Genomic DNA, 16,847 nt, shown 5'->3' on the forward strand with positions numbered 1-16,847 from the left:
CAGGACAACAGTGGCCTTGGTCCCAGATCTGGTGCAACAACACAAGTGTCAGTGAATAACAGAGTAATAACACAGACATCACAAATGCTCTCATGGAGAGTTCTTACAGGTATTTCACAACAAACACTGTTAAGTGTGTTTAATTTGAAAAATGTTTTATTTCTCTTTCATTTCGATGACTTAACTTTTTTTTTTTTTTATCATGGCAACTTTTTGTCACTACAATATATTGAATTTCATCAGTCGAAAACATTTAAAGGGACAGACAGGGTGTCATCCAGAAGGGGTTTGTTGTTAAATAGACAGACAGATTACTGCTGCTGAGGCGGCTTCCCTCTTCCCCTGCCTCCATAGAAGCCTTTGGTACTGTAGGGTCCATGGGGCAGACGCACCACCCTCAGCGGCAGAGCATGTCTCCGCAGCTGGCCCGGGGCCTCCAGGTGGAGTAGGGCCGCGCTTGCAGCCACCTTCCGGCGCTGCACCCAGGGGCAAGCAACCTTCTCCTGTGCATGGTCCCCAGAGCACCTGCTCCTTCCCACACCTCCAGACCTTGAGCCCTGGAGCTTAGACAGGACCAGGGGAATGCGGGACGCATGGCTGTCCAGGGAGGAGGGCCTATCCCAGTGTGATGTCTGGCCATGACCCTCCAGGCCCAGGGGGCTGTCCAGGTACTTATGGCGCTGGATCCTGCTGCATGTAGGCCTAGCTGGGGCTGAACCCAGGGTTGGGACTGTGGCCTGGGTCGGGGCTGGGTCAGACTCTAAGCTCTTCAGTAGTTCCGGATCCTTCATAGAGTTGTTTATGAAACATCTAGACAGGACTTGATCCTTAAGGGAGCTGTTGGTGAAACATCTAGATTTCACCTTGGGCTTTTTCTGGGACACCTTGGTCGCCTCGGGACCTCCAACCGGCTCGCGGTCCTCCTCACCCTCCTCCTCCGCTGCCTCATCCTGGTTGGTGGGGTGGGACGAGGAGGAGGGGGGGGAGCGCGTGCCAGGGCTGCCCAGGGGTGCGACACACACCTCGGCCCCCTCTGCTCTTCCTCTCTGCAGGGCTCGGTAGGCCAACCTGGCCCCCTCCAGGGTCTCAAACTCCACCACAGCACACGTCCTGATGACATGGAAAACAACAGTTGAGACATTTTGACATATTTTCCCACAGCACAATAGTTTTGCAGTGCATTTCTCTGTAATTATGTATATAAGACAGGCTAACCGCACCCCTGTCTGTCAGTCCTGTAAAACTACACTAACATGTCTCTAAAGTCAGAAGCAATGTTCAGAACTTCATAGAGGCTTCCCTAATAGAGGACAATATTGATGATCAATAGTCAACAAACGCTGTCTTTGGTTTTACCTGCTACCCAGCTCGGCGTGCCTCCTGGCATGGCGTCTCAGCTCCTTAGGAAGCTCTTTCCCAGGACGGAGGATACGGAGCGAGGCCACGGCAGCGTGGGCACTGAACAGCTTCAGAGCTTTCTCTAGGACTCCCTGCTGGTCCAAGCTGCTGAGGGTAGTGAAGCCACTTCCTGTGTTCTCACCAAACAGGTTCCAGGCTAGTAGCAGCTTGCTGTTGGGGGTGCTCAGCAGCCAATCAGGCAGAGGCTCTCTGCGCCTCACTTTGGTCCCTTCCCTGTTGACCTCCAGCGAATCAGAGCACAGCGCTCCGGCCAGGGTGGTGCGCCAGTCTCTCGTCAGCTCCTTCATCTGAGACACACAGGTATTTTACCAGGCAGGTCAATCAAGTACACATTATTATTTACATTGACGGCATATGAGGATGCAACGTTTTGGAACATTCAGATATACAGTGGCTTGAGAAAGTATTCAACCCCCTTGGCATTTTTCTTATTTTGTTGTCTTACAACCTGGAATTAAAAGGGATTTTTGGGGGGTTTGTATCATTTGATTTACACAACATGCCTACCACTTTGAAGATGCAAAATATTTTTTGGGGGTGAAACAAACGACAAAAAAATGAAAAACTTGAGCATGCATACATATTCAACCCCCCAAAGTCAATACTTTGTAGAGCCACCTTTTGCAGCAATTACAGCTCCAAGTCTCTTGGGGTATGTCTCTATAAGCTTGGCACTTCTAGCCACTGGGATTTTTGCCCATTCTTCAAGGCAAAACTGCTCCAGCTCCATCAAGTTGGATGTGTTCCACTGGTGTACAGCAATCTTTAAGTCATACCACAGATTCTCAATTGGATTGAGGTCTGGGTTTTGACTAGGCCATTCCAAGACATTTAAATGTTTCTCCTTAAACCACTCTAGTACTGCATTAGCAGTATGCTTAGGGTCATTGTCCTGCTGAAAGGTGAACCTCCGTCCCATCTCAAATCTCTGGAAGACTGAAACAGGTTTCCCTCAAGAATTTCCCTGTATTTAGCAACATCCATCATTCCTTCAATTCAAAACATGGGGATGGTGTTCTCGGGGTGATGAGAGGTGTTGGATTTGCGCCAGACATAGCGTCTTCCTTTAGTCTCATCTGACCAGAGTACCTTCTTCCATATGTTTGGGGAGTCTCCCACATGCCTTTTGGCGAACACCAAACGTCTTTGCTTATTTATTTCTTTAAACAATGGCTTTTTTCTGGCCACTCTTCCGTAAAGCCCAGTTCTGTGGAGTGTACGGCTTAAAGTGGTCCTATGGACAGATACTCCAATCTCCACTGTGGGGCTTTGCAGCGCCTTCAGGGTTATCTTTGGTCTCTTTGTTGCCTCTCGGATTAATGCCCTCCTTGCCTGGTTCGTGAGTTTTGGTGGGCGGCCCTCTCTTGGCAGGTTTGTTGTGGTGCCATATTCTTTCAATTTTTTAATAATGGATTTAATGGTACTCCGTGGGATGTTCAATGTTTCGGATATTTTTTTATACCCCAACCCTGATCTGTACTTCTCCACAACTTTGTCCCTGACCTGTTTGGAGAGCTCCTTGGTCTTCATGGTACTGCTTGCTTGGTGGTGCCCCTTGCTTAGTGGTGTTGCAGACTCTGGGACCTTTCAAAACAGGTGTATATATACTGAGATCATGTGACAGATCACGTGACACTTAGATTGCACACAGGTGGACTTTATTTAACTAATTATGTGACTTTTGAAGGTAATTGGTTGCACCAGATCTTATTTAGGGGCTTCATAGCAAAGTGGGTGAATACATATGCACGCACCACTTTTCCGTGATTTATTTTGTAGAATTTTTTGAAACAAGTTATTTTTTTAATTTCACTTCTCCAATTTGGACTATTTTGTGTATGTCCATTACATGAAATCCAAATAAAAATCCATTTAATTTACAGGTTGTAATGCAACAAAATAGGAAAAATGCCAAGGGGGGTGAAGACTTTTGTAAGGCACTGTTGTTACTATAGGAACAGGGTATATAGCGAGCTTAGTACCTGTAAATATGATATGTAGAACAAACATGCCTCACTGACATGTAGAATAAGGAATCACATTATCCTCCAAATCTACATGTCAGTGAGGCATGTTTGTTCTATTCATGGCATCTCTTCATGGCATTTCTATCTGCAGTGTTCAACGTTTGGCTACTAAATATGGCCCAGGTTTGGTTTGTTGAACATAGCGTACGTACAATAGGTTTGCTTTGGGTTGTGTGTTTTCAAACCATAACCAATATCCACATAGCCTGGTCCCAGATCTATTTGAGCTGTCTTGTCAACTCCTTTGGTCATTGTAGTTGGCAAGACAGCACAATATTTTTCTGACCAGGCTTATATAATGTTCACCAGCATAGTAAATTGGCTGTGAGGAATTCTTGAATTAGAAGTTTAAGAGTCATTGGAGTAAATGAACAGAGCGGCACGTCTTGCTCTTCATTGTAATCAGAGGGCTGATATAAATACTATGCATGCCAGTCTCTCTTTGCTAAGAGTTGATGAGAGACTGACTGTATCACTTATTCTTTTTATAAGAAACATTGTGTTGAAAATCCAAAATTGTTTGCATACTCAACTTACACACAGCTCTGACACACACACTTACCCATTTACATTACATTTTTACATTTTCGTCATTTAGCAGACGCTCTTATCCAGAGCGACTTACAAATTGGTGCATTCACCTTATGATAGCCAGTGGGACAACAACTTTACAATTGTTATTTTTATTTTATTTATTTTTTATTTTTTGGGGTGGGGTAAGGGGGGGTAGAAGGTTTACTTTATCCTATCCCAGGTATTCCTTAAAGAGGTGGGGTTCAAGTGTCTCCGGAAGGTGGTGAGTGACTCCGCTGTCCTGGCGTCGTGAGGGAGCTTGTTCCACCATTGGGGTGCCAGAGCAGCGAACAGTTTTGACTGGGCTGAGCGGGAACTGTGCTTCCGCAGAGGTAGGGGAGCCAGCAGGCCAGAGGTGGATGAACGCAATGCCCTCGTTTGAGTGTAGGGACTGATCAGAGCCTGAAGGTACGGAGGTGCCGTTCCCCTCACAGCTCCGTAGGCAAGTGGAGTGTGCGGAGGAGCGGGGTGACGTGAGAGAACTTGGGAAGGTTGAACACCAGACGGGCTGCGGCGTTCTGGATGAGTTGTAGGGGTTTAATGGCACAGGCAGGGAGCCCAGCCAACAGCGAGTTGCAGTAATCCAGACGGTAGATGACAAGTGCCTGGATTAGGACCTGTGCCGCTTCCTGTGTAAGGCAGGGTCGTACTCTGTGAATGTTGTAGAGCATACAGGATCGGGTCACCGCCTTGATGTTAGCGGAGAACGACAGAGTGTTGTCCAGGGTCACGCCAAGGCTCTTTGCACTCTGGGAGGAGGACACAACGGAGTTGTCAACCCCACCCCACCAGACATGCTACCAGGGGTCTTCTCACAGTCCCCAAATCCAGAACAAATTCAAGAAAGCGTACAGTATTATATAGAGCCATTATTGCTTGGAACTCCGTTCCATCTCATATTGCTCAAATAAACAGCAAACCTGGTTTCAAAAAAGAGATAAAGCAACACCTCACGGCACAATGCCTCTCCTTTATTTGACCTAGATAGTTTGTGTGTATGTATTGATATGTAGGCTACGTGTGACTTTTGAAAATATTTTAATTTTAATGTAGTTCTGTCCTTGAACTGTTGTCTATTAATGTTCTGTATTATGTCATGTTTCATGTTTTGTGAGGACCCCAGGAAGAGTAGCTGCTGCTTTTGCAACAGCTAATGGGGATCCTAATAAAATACCAAATACCAAATGAGGGAACCATCTTGATCTCATAACGCTGGCATTACCTTTTTGAAGGAGGTGAGCAGCTTGAGGCTGACGTATCCCATCCTGTTCCTCTGGACATGTTTGAGCAGGAAGCCGTCCTCTGCCAGGTGTTCATTGGACAGGTAGCACTCCAACTGGGACACGATCTGCCTGCTCAGGTCACATGACCCTGATGTCACGCCGCAGGCCTCCGCCGATTGGCTAGCACGTTTAGTGAAGAGCCTATGGGACAATCAGCTTCTCTTAGCATCTCAATATAAAACACAAATCAAAAAGGCATTATTTCTATATGAATTGACATTCTGATTCTCTACAGACCTATGCAATATAAATCAACAAGGTACAATGTTTTCTATGTGAGTTGATCATCTGAAATCTTACCCATCCTGGCAACTCAGTGTGTCGCCTTTAGAGAGGGCAGTTGGAGACATGGGTATGTCTGGGTAGCGTCCTGGGGTGAAAGGGCTTTGCCTTGGGTTCTCCGAAACACAGGCTGCTGAGGACATGCTGCCTGCGAGGGAGAGCAGCAAGCCAGGTCGAGGGCAGGGGAGATTCTTCTGAATGTGAAGCCACAGAACATCTACACAGGGTTTAGTACCTTCTGGTCCATTGTGACATGTTTGAGTTCTGTGATTCCGTACTTCCAATCATCAGCAATCTAGAGCTTAGAGTAATGGGTGATCCTACAGCTGGTGATGCAACAATGCAACATTCTATGGCCATCTTACATCTTCTTTTCCCCCTTTGTTCAGGTAATTCATGTAATGGCACATTTACAGAAATATTGAGCATTGACACCATAGAAATAAGAATGAATAGAACAGGTGTCCCCATTCAAGTAAATGATGGCATAATGGGTGGCGGCCATTGCGAGTGTACCCATAAGAGCAAAGCAGGAAGTAAAGGCAGGAAGTAAAAGCAGGAAGTGTGCACATCAATCTGTGCTGTGATTTGTTGAATCAACTCAAATGACATTACGAGCCACATCAGTTAGCATAATTTGAATGAACATTCTACATTACCATGGAAATTATTACATCACAATACCAGGAAGCCATTGTGAGTGTACCCATGAGTTTACCAGTCAAATTGCCAGGGTTAGAGTTTCCAAGCCCATTCTATTCATTCTTATTTCTATGATTGACCCTATCAAATAAATATAATAAAGTAAAGTATAGTTATTGTGGTAAGAAAATCCATAGCTATAAAGGCACTTTCCTGTGAAATGTGAGTCATATTTGACACAGGAACAACAGGGCAATAGATACAGTGCCTTCAGAAAGTATTCACACACCTTTTTCCACATTTTGTTGTGTTACAGCCTGAATTTAAAATGGATAAAATTGAGATTTTATGTCACTGGCCTACGCACAATACAACATAATGTCAAAGTGGAATTATGTTTTTAGAAATGTTTACAAAATAATAAAAAATGAACAGCTGAAATGTCTTGACTATTCAACCCCTTTGTTATGGCAAGCCTAAATAAGTTCAGGAGTAAAAACATATTTTCACTTTGTCATTATGGGGTATTGTGTGTAGATGGGTGACAAAAAAAATCTATTCAATCCATTTTGAATTGAGGCTGTAACATACGAAAATGTGGAACAAGTCAAGGGGTATGAATACTTTTTTAAGAACCTGTATTTACTTAATTAATCTGAGAGGGAGAAAAAAATATCACAAACACGGAATATGTAAAAAAAATATATATATGTATATATATTCAACTTTATTAACATCAATTAGTTTTTTTTCCAGCAACATCTTTTTTTAAATTCTAGGTCTTTATCAACAAATAGAAAACAGACTGTGTATACAACAGTCCCTGAAAATGGAACTTCCCCAACCCCTTGTCGTTCAGGTTGCTATGGTAGTACAGTAGATATAATGGTATAATACAGATTCTCTCTTTCCTTCTCTTTACTTTCTTCTGAGTCGGTACAACAAGAGAGTGGATCATTTTAACATTATAGTTTGAAGCTGTAGTATATATCTATGTATAATTGCACATACAGTACCAGTCAAAAGTTTGGACACATCTACTCATTCAAGGGTTTCTCTTTGCTGCATCAGATGACCTGGCCTCCACAATCCCCTGACCTCAACCAAATTGAGATGGTTTGGGATGGGTCGGACCGCGGAGTGAAGGAAACGCAGTCAACAAGTGCTCAGCATATGTGGGAACTCCTTTAAGACTGTTGGAAAAGCATTCCAGGTGAAGCTGGTTGAGAGAATGCCAAGAGTGTGCAAAGCTGTCATCAAGGCAAAGGGAGGCTATTTGAAGAATCTCAAATATAACATATATTTTGATTTGTTTAACACTTTTTTGGTTACTATATGATTCCACATCTGTTATTTCATAGTTTTGATGTCTTCACTATTATTCAACAATGTAAAAAATAGTAAAAATAAAGAAAACCCCTTGAATGAGTAGGTGTGTCCAAACCTTTGACTGGTGGTGTATATATAATCAATCGTAATTATATATATTTATAATTTCTATTTCTGTATAAAATAATAGCAGTTTGGTTGGAGGGTCCAGAGGCTTTATGTGTCTCTGTCTGTGTCCCTCCAGTAGGAATGGTAGTATTCTATACAGGGGGTCCAGTGTTAGTGGCCTGAGTCCCTATGGTCCAACCCCTAGGCAGAGACTATCCAACCCCTAGTCACTGAGACTATCCAATCATTGATAATCATCGCTGGGCACAATATGATTCATATAGAGAACTCCTGTTGGGTATAAAAGTCAGATTTATTCTCTGGTTAGCTTACTATATTGAAGGCCCAATGCCGTCTGTTGTTGAAATCATAATGTCTCTGAGTTTCTGTACAATGCCGATTTAGTTGTCGTTAGTTGATTTCAAGTTTTTTGCTAGCTACTGTGGTTTATATACGTAGTACCTCTATCACGGCGTTTGGTGTATGCTTTTGAATCTTTTAAAAAAAATAGTTTTTTAATAGTTTTTTCAAAGTTAACCCCACTTCATTTTAAAACGAATAAGACCGAAAAATACATGAGAATAATAAACAATAAAATGATGATACAAAGACAAACGGAGAACAAACAGTGGCTCTCCTGTATTAGTATCTAGCAACAAGTTAAAAAATGCAGGTCCCTTGTGCTAAAATAACCTAGAAAATACAAATAACTAAAATGGACTGATTATGGAAAAACAAAAATTAAGGTGCCAGATAGGCTATTACGACAAAATAAATGTCTGATGTTATTAAAATGATTATAAAAACTAAATAATAATAACATTATTCAAAATGATATTTCATAATAACAATAATAAAATAATAAAATATAATATAATCTATTAGTCCTACCAGTAGCCTTAGACAAAAGGGGAGGTTGGTTGGCGAATTTCAGAGCAGAGACCGGAACTCAGTCAGAACTGTCGCTCACGCCCATACGAAAAGTTGTCGTGATCATGGTATTGTTTGTTTTTAAAGCAATCTATTTAGGGTGTTTTTCATAAATCGGAGTAGTAGTAGACCTCTGTGATTGGTTGAATGTGAATGGTTGAACCTGTCGCTTGGTGACAGTGGCACCTCCCTCCTCCCTTGTGGTAGGGTAGCTGTGGCAGGGTCAGGTCAGGTGACGAGTCAGGTTGTTGGGTTGATACAGGTACGGTGGCTGAGATGGGACACTCAGTACCAGAGGCTGGTTACGTTGCATAGTGGTCAAAACTGCCCAGGTACTCCAGAGCTGCCCTGTAGCACAGCTGATACTGGTCCTAAAGAGAGAGAAAGAGGAATCATATCATATACAGTAGATGCAGTATCTATCATTTATAAGTTAGTATTACTCCTTGCAGCTTTGTTTTCATTGATTGTAACATATTTTCAACTGATTTCAACGTTTTACTATTGTGTGGAGGGCTGAGAGATAGTCATGGGTAAGCAATAGGGTGGTGTGGAGTAGTAGTTGGGGAACGTCACTCAATAAAGTCAAACTAACAACAACTACAACAACACCAACAGCCTGTACAGCAGGGGTGTCAAACTCATTTTTCTCCGGGGGCCGCATTCGGTCTTCAATGAGGTCCAGAGGGCCGCACGAAAAATGCGTTATCTTCACCTTCAAAATTTGCTCAAAATAGGCCTCTATCCATTGTTCTTGGAATTTCATTTGGTGATTATTAGCGTGCTGGACACAGTCAAGAAACTGTATGAATGTAGGTCCATTATCATTTCTATACAGTTTCGATTTGGTTTTAGTCATTTTAATGTACAGGTAACTGCCAAAATAAAGGAAACACCTACATAAAGTGTCTTAATAGCGCGCTGGGCCACCACGAGCCAGAACAGCTTCAATGCATCTTGGCATAGATTCTACAAGTGTCTGGAACTCTATTGGAGGGATGCGACACCATTCTTCCACGAGAAATTCCATAATTTTGTGTTTTGTTGATGGTGGTGGAAATCCTAGTCTGAGTACTGGTATCTTTAGCTAACTGTCCACTCCTTGCCACTCCTTATCATTGTCAAAGATAAGCGCTGGAAATAACATTAATATTTTCCATGACAACATAGAATTAACAAACAAATTATCAAAAACAAACATTTAGCTGTTATCTAGGCAAGTTATTGTATTTTGAGACGTCTTGTGGGTGGAATTGCAGTATGTATTTACTTTGAGAATTTAGACGTGACCTAGCAACTTTTGACGGACTGGTTTTGTCTGGACTATCAAAAAATGGTTGCTTAGCAACTGGTACCAACGTGTTCTGTGGAGAACAAAAGTTCCAATATTTGTTTAATCGTTGTGATTGGAGGATAGCTGTGAGTGTGATCGAATCAGGATCAAATCCTCTGTTCTCCTCGAGCTTATTAATGATAGAATGTTCATTTTTGAAGATGGAAGAAAGGCCAGTCTCTTTGGCACATGACATGGAGTACAGGGAGTGGATTAGCTAATGAGACTGGTACCCAGGCTAGGAAAACGCTGTCTCAGGTGTCACTCCAGAATCTCCCATAAATGTTCAATTGCGTTGAGATCTGGTGACTGAGACGGCCATGGCATATGGTTTACATCAGCGGTTCCCAAACTAGGGGTCGTGACCCCACGTGGGGTCACCTGAAATGAAAATGGGGTCGCGGGACAATTTCCAAAAACCTGGTAAAAATAAATAAATAATAATAATAATATAATAATAATATCGTCTATGTCTCTTAAAATCATTGTAATGTGGTTAACCTTAAAAATTGAAATGAAAATTATTGAAATCAAAATGTAAAAATTCAACCAGAGAGCGCCCTTAGATCTTGGGAAAAGGCCGCACTTGACCGTTGGACTTGAATCATTCCCACGGTGAATGGCTAAGCCCGCTACGCTATAAAACCACACACTATTGCAGAGACAATTGATATGGTGAAAACAATGTGTGGGGAGGCAGAGGCACTGAAACTCACATCAATAGCTTTGTCAGATAACACTGTGAAACTAAGAATTGATGCTATAGCTAGCAATCAAGAGGACACTGACTGAACGACTCAAACTCCCCACCTTATGCTCTTCAAATGGACGTTAGCTGTGAGGGCCGAGATGCATTGACTTTTGTTCGCTACATGTCGGGGGATGCTATTCACAAGGACATATGTGAACCGTTTCAGGAAGCTAGGCATATGTCGCACATCACTACTTCACAGGGAGGCATTTTAAGGTTTATTTTATTTTTATCAAAATGCACTTTTTGGCAGAAATACCTTCTGGAACATGTGAACTTTCATGTGCCTTAATAACTAATATGTATTCAATCTGTAAATATGAATACAATTGTTAAATTACGAGCCTAGTTGGTTTACCCACGGAAGAAGATCCGTAACCTTCCCGCTAGCCATGATTAGCTGAGATAATGGATGGGCTGGACATGCCGGGAGATGAGTTTGGATTGGTCTGCCATGTAGCATGCTTCTGTCTATAATATGAGCTGCTCAGGATGTGTTGATAGTCCTTTCTACCACAGTGTTTTTGAAATATATAATGTTAGCCATCGAGAACTACAAATGTTTTGGTACTTTTGTCAAGAACTTTGATGCCCTGAATTTAGCAGGCGCTATCAACAGATCAGTTGGAAAACGTTGTGATGAGCTACTTTCTGCAAACGCCATAGTCAGTGTGAAGCAGAGTGACTTGACACAACGCTGGATAAACAAGATGAAGCTACAAACAAAACTGAGTTAAATGGTTATAGTCTGCCATGAAGCGTACATCCATCTACAGTATACGGGTTAGAGTCTAGCTACATTTTCAGAAATCAAAAGTTTCTAATTTTGTCAGAAAGTCATTTTCATTGCAAGTTAAGCTAGTGAACGTTACATGTATGATCTGTATAGTAATATTATTTGAATCAGAAATCTATTTGCATTGCTGCGGCTGGCTTCCGGGTTAAGCGAGCAGTGCTGCTTGGCGGGGTCATGTTTTGGAGGACGCATGGCTCTCGACCTCCGCCTCTTCCGAGTCCGTTCGGGAGTTGCAGCGATGGGACAAGACTGTAACTACCAATTGGATATCACGAAATTGGGGAGAAAAAGGGGTAAAAATAACAAACAAATATCGATCCAGGTGTGCACTGTCAATAACACCCCATGACTTTGAGAAGCTCCGACACGACTTGCATCAAGCACACCCATCTCTTTAGTGGTGGTGAGATGAGAGAAATTATGCAGACTAATTTGCAATTGACTGTCATAGCCCCACATTAAAAGTATATCATGGTGAGTTGAGAATACAATCAGAAATACTGTTAAAATGTTTAGCAATTGACTGCAATATCCCCAAATAAAAAGTAAACATTGACTGTTAATTCCATTATTTTTTTTTTAAATGATTGGGGTCACAAAAATTAACAGATATGAAAATGGGGTCATTGGCCAAGTTTTCATGCTCATCAAACCATTCAGTAAACATCTGTGCCCTGTGGATGGGGGCATTGTCGTCCTATGAGGACATAGCCATGGTAGCCAAAATAATGGCCTGCCCAGCATTGTTATACATGACCCTAAGTGTAAAAATGCCCAGCTCATCTCCTTTCCAAGACCCCAACTTTAATTTGGTTTTCTCATTGAAATATGGTCACGCCAATCATCATAATTGTATTAGCTAATCAGCAACCTTTTTCCCAGGACTTAGCGTAATACCCGACCAGGCAGGGCCTCAGGCAGTCAGAAGTTTCCATTCTGATGACCACCAGGTTTTCCTCTCCTGCTTATACTACCTTTTTGATGTTTTATTGTGCATGCAGCTAAACACAACACAACAACACACCACTCCAACGAAGGACCACGAGCAGAGGGCACCGTGAGTGGAATTAATTACTCTCACAACAAGACCAGCAGCAGCTACCCTCCTGTACAAGATGAGAGAGAAACCCGTTCTTCTTCCAGAACAGTCGTAACGTGCCTGAAGCAGATAGGAGAGGAAACTGAGAAGTTGACACTGGAGATACTGGAGCTATCGGAAAAGCTAAATTCATCTGCTTCAATGGGTCCCCAAAAGTTCAAGTCACTACCCAGGCTGACCCGCAACAGTGAAGATGGAGCCTCACCTTCATCGGTTGCCAACTCAGCGCACCTCAACTAGATATTGTCATCAACAAAGTCAGCCTGAGCGGGCACAGCTGGTGACAACCAGAGATGATAAACTGCAGTCACAAAGGCAGCGTGACAAGATAGAGCAGCTCATTGACAACCTTCGGATCAGAGGGTTCTCTTTCTCAGACCAGTCATCCTCATCGTCATCATCTACTCGGTCAACCCCTCGCCATCGTGAGCCATCACACCAGCGAGACCGGTCACTTTTCATTGCAGAACTCATAGCCCTACAGCGCCACCTAGAGGGCTGACTTCACATGATCGCCAACTTCAGCCCTCACCTAATCGCTGTGGTCAGCCTACACCAGATTGCCGTCGTCAGCCCACACCTGACCATCGACGCCGCGACTACTCACCTGACCATTATGGTCAGCCTACACCTGATCGCCGTCGTCAGCCCGCACCTGACTGTCGCCGCCGTGACTACTCACCTGACCGTCACCGCCGTGACTACTCACCTGATCGTTGTCGGCACTCACCAGTCCGCTACCTCACACCTTCTCCACCCAGCCGGGAGCGCGTCTACCGTGAACCAACTCCTACTATCCCCAACTTCATCAATGAAGACCCACAAGAGTTTGCAAGGCTGAAGATGACAATGTGCTGCCTGTAGATGTTACAGAGTGCTTCAAGTTTCAGATATTGGTGGGCCACCTGCAGTTGGAAGAGGCTTTGCTAATTGCTGACTCCTACAGCAACAGCAGGTACCCATACAGTGACATCATGGAGTCCCTCACAGAACTGTATGGCCAGCCCCACCAGCTTGCCCTCCAACGCATCGCAGGGTTAATGGATGGCCCCAACATCAAGAGTGGTGACAACAAGGCATTCCGAAGATTCGCTTTGAGGGTGCGTGCCTTGGTTGGCATGTTGGATCAGCTAGGGAGTAATGGAAAGACAGAACTGAGGTGTGGCTAACATGTCTCCCGCCTCTTAGCTAAGTTACCACACGACTTAAGAGCCAGCTTCAAGAGATGTGTGAACCCCATCAAGACACCAATTCCAACCCTCCTTCACCTGGCAGAGTGGCTCGAGTACGAGGTGAGAGTGCAAGGAGATGGCACACAGTTCAGTAGCGACCAAAGCAGGGACCACCCTAGCTCACGCCGAGTTCAGCGTTAAGACAAATCATTCCTCAAGACCACCACCATCCTCCACTGAGGTGAGCAGAGAAAGGATGAAATCGAAGTCTCTTCACAGAACCAATTTCCGGAGGAAAGGTCACGGGAGAAGCCGAGGAAGTATTGTCCATTCTGCAACACCATGCAGCATTACATGAATCAATGCACCAACCAAGAGTACCAAGGTTGGTACATTCCCCATCATATGGCCCATCACAATGAGAAAAACAGGGTCATCTTCAACTGTTCCTTCAACTACAGAGGCAAGAGCTTGAATGAACAACTCTTTGCCGTACCTACATTGGGAGCTACTCTGCTTGGAGTCCTTCTCCATTTCTGGGAACACTTTGTGGCCATCAGCAGTGACATAAAAGGGATGTTCCATCAAGTCCGCATGCTACCGAAGACCAGCCTCTTCTCCAGTTTCTGTAGCGAGACCTAAACCGTGATGATTACCCTGAGTGGCAGGTTTTTCCCTTTGGGACAACATGTAGCCCCTGCTGCGCCACGTTTTCCCTTCAGAAGCATGTTTTCGACCACAGTGAGCCCGAAGAAGATGTGCGCTTCTCTGTAGAACGCTGTTTATATGTAGACAACTGTCTACAAAGCCTCCCCTCTGAGGATGAAGCCAAGAAACTGGTGGACAAGCTGAAGAACCTTCTTGCTGAGGGAGGATTCGATCTACGCCAGTGGGCCAGCAACCTTCAAGCAGTCATCGGACACCTACCTCAAGAGTTCAGGTCGGAGAGCAGTGAGCTGTGGTTTACCCAGGATGGCGTGGAACCCCAAGAGGGCACCCTTGGAAAATGAAGGCAATGTCTGTCTGATACTCTCGGCTACAACCACGGTCACATAGAGAAAGTTGAACCCACCATGCACAACATATATCAGATCCTTGCCAGCCAGTACGATCCACTCGGCTTCATCGTCCCATACACCACAGGGGCCAAGGTTGTGGTCCAGAGGCTCTGACGATATCACACATGGCAAGACGCTGTCTCAGCTTTCAGAACACAACCGTTGGAGTCAAGGTCCTCCATTCCTGTGGCAGGTCCAGTCATCCTGGCCGAGAAGACCAGACCAAGTACCTCCTGATGAAACAGAGGAGCTGCGGAAGCCTACCTTCTGTGGACTCCTGTCAGCGGACATCAAGTCGTCTATCCCTGATGTTGCCCAGTTCAACACTTTCCAGGAGCTGGTGGAAGGCACAGTGCAGTTGCTACATGGGGTGGCCAGTAGTGCCAACAGCCCTTCAGCTGACAATTTCAAGCAGGCAGAACTCAAAGTACTCAGACATGCTCAGTCTGAGAGCTTCCCAGAAGACCTCTCCCTACTTGAGGCAAGCAAGCCAGAGTCTCCGAGCAGCCGTCTGGTGACGCTGGTCCCAGAGTAAGACAACGACACCGGACTGATTCATGTTGGAGGTCGCCTTCGGAGGTGTGACCAGCTGTGCCCTGATGTTCTTCACCCAGTAGTTCTGAACCCAGGTCATCCGCTCACCAGGTTGCTGATCAAGAAATATGATGAGCAGCTGAGGCACCCGGCCCAGGGAGGGGGTTTGCTGAGTTACGACTGCAGGAAGTGGCAAGGCCAGCCTGATGTGCCTAGGATGGCTGACCTGCCTCCAGCATGACCGCGGCTCCACAAGCCTACATTCTATTCTACAGGCATGGACTGCATTGGACTGTATATCATCAAGATTGGCGGAAGAAAAGAGATGGGGCATCATCTTTAAGTGCATGACCACCTGGGTTGTACACGTGGATCTACTGACGAACATGGACTCCGATTCGTTCCTAATGGCGTTGAGACGCTTCATCGCTCAAAGAGGAAAGCCCTTTGAGATCCTGTCCGATCGAAGTACAAATTTCAAGGGAGGGGAGCGAGAGCTAGAGGAGGCCTGCATGACTCTTCACCAACAGCTCCAGGAACAGTTAGCCAGTCAGAAGATTCGCTTCGCCTTCAACCTACCAAGTGCACCACACTTTGGAGAATGCTGGGAGAGGGAGCTCAGATCCATCAAGACTGCCCTGCAAACCACCTTGGCGCACAGTCCATCTCCGAAGAGGTGCCGAGGACTGTCCTAATTGAAATAGAAGGGATCTTGAACTCCAAGCCCTTGGGATATGTGTCGTTGGACATCACAGATCTGGATCCAATCACTCCTAACTCTCTTCTCATGGGACGGCCAGACTCGTCCCTACCACAGGTGGTCTACCCAGAGTCTGAACTGCTCAGTTGCAAAAGATGGAGACACAGCCAGGTTCTAGCCGACCATTTCTGGCACTGCTTCACACGGAACTACTTACCTGCCCTTCAAACCCGCCATAAGTGGCACAAGGATAAGGAAGACCTTGTGGTTGTGATGGTTGTAGATGATCAGTCTCCTAGGGCACTCTGGCAAGTTGGAACTGTCAAGTCACTTATCCCTGGAGCAGACGGGAAAGTGAAGATCGAATTCAAGGACATAACCTACGTCAGGCCTGTTGCTTGACTCATCCAGCTGCCCGCCCTTCCTCAAGAAGCTACTGTCCAAGGTTTTTCTTTATTTTTACTATTTTTACAGATTCTTCAAATAGCCACCCTTTGTCTTGATGACAGCTTTAAACACTCTTGGCATTTTCGCAACCAGCTTCACCTGGAATGCTTTTCCAACGGTATTGAAGGAGTTCCCACATATGCTGAGCACTTGTTGGCTGCTTTTCCTTCACTCTGCGGTCCGACTCATCCCCAACCATCTCAACTGGGTTGAGGTCGGGGGATTGTGGAGGCCAGGTCATCTGATGCAGCACTCCATCACTCTCCTTCTCTGTAAAATAGCCCTTACTTAGCCTGAAGGTGTTTTGGGTCATTGTCCTGTTGGAAAACAAATGATAGTCCCACTAAGCCCAAACCAGATGGGA

The 16,847-nt window shown here is 44.7% G+C and overlaps 1 protein-coding gene and 1 pseudogene across 2 annotated transcripts in view; both read right to left on the bottom strand.

Moving 5' to 3' along the window:
* Nucleotides 1-311: 311 nt before the first annotated feature.
* Nucleotides 312-5,727, bottom strand: LOC311146918 (la-related protein 6-like; the record flags this gene model as incomplete). Its single annotated transcript, XM_084183542.1, has 4 exons — nt 312-1,110; nt 1,357-1,706; nt 5,242-5,443; nt 5,603-5,727. 4 exons carry the CDS (start codon nt 5,725-5,727, stop codon nt 312-314), a joined length of 1,476 nt encoding a protein of 491 aa, XP_084039668.1.
* A 3,168-nt stretch (nt 5,728-8,895) lies between these two features.
* The window catches only part of LOC311146919 (receptor-type tyrosine-protein phosphatase F-like), a 144,991-nt pseudogene continuing 137,039 nt past the window's right edge, over nt 8,896-16,847 (bottom strand). Inside the window, exon 24 of the transcript in view lies at nt 8,896-8,964. The product of the transcript in view is annotated as a receptor-type tyrosine-protein phosphatase F-like (transcript). The remainder of the gene's footprint in view (nt 8,965-16,847) is intronic.

The sequence above is a fragment of the Coregonus lavaretus genome (assembly GCF_964263955.1).
Source record: "Coregonus lavaretus genome assembly, chromosome: 19".
Taxonomy (NCBI): domain Eukaryota; kingdom Metazoa; phylum Chordata; class Actinopteri; order Salmoniformes; family Salmonidae; genus Coregonus; species Coregonus lavaretus.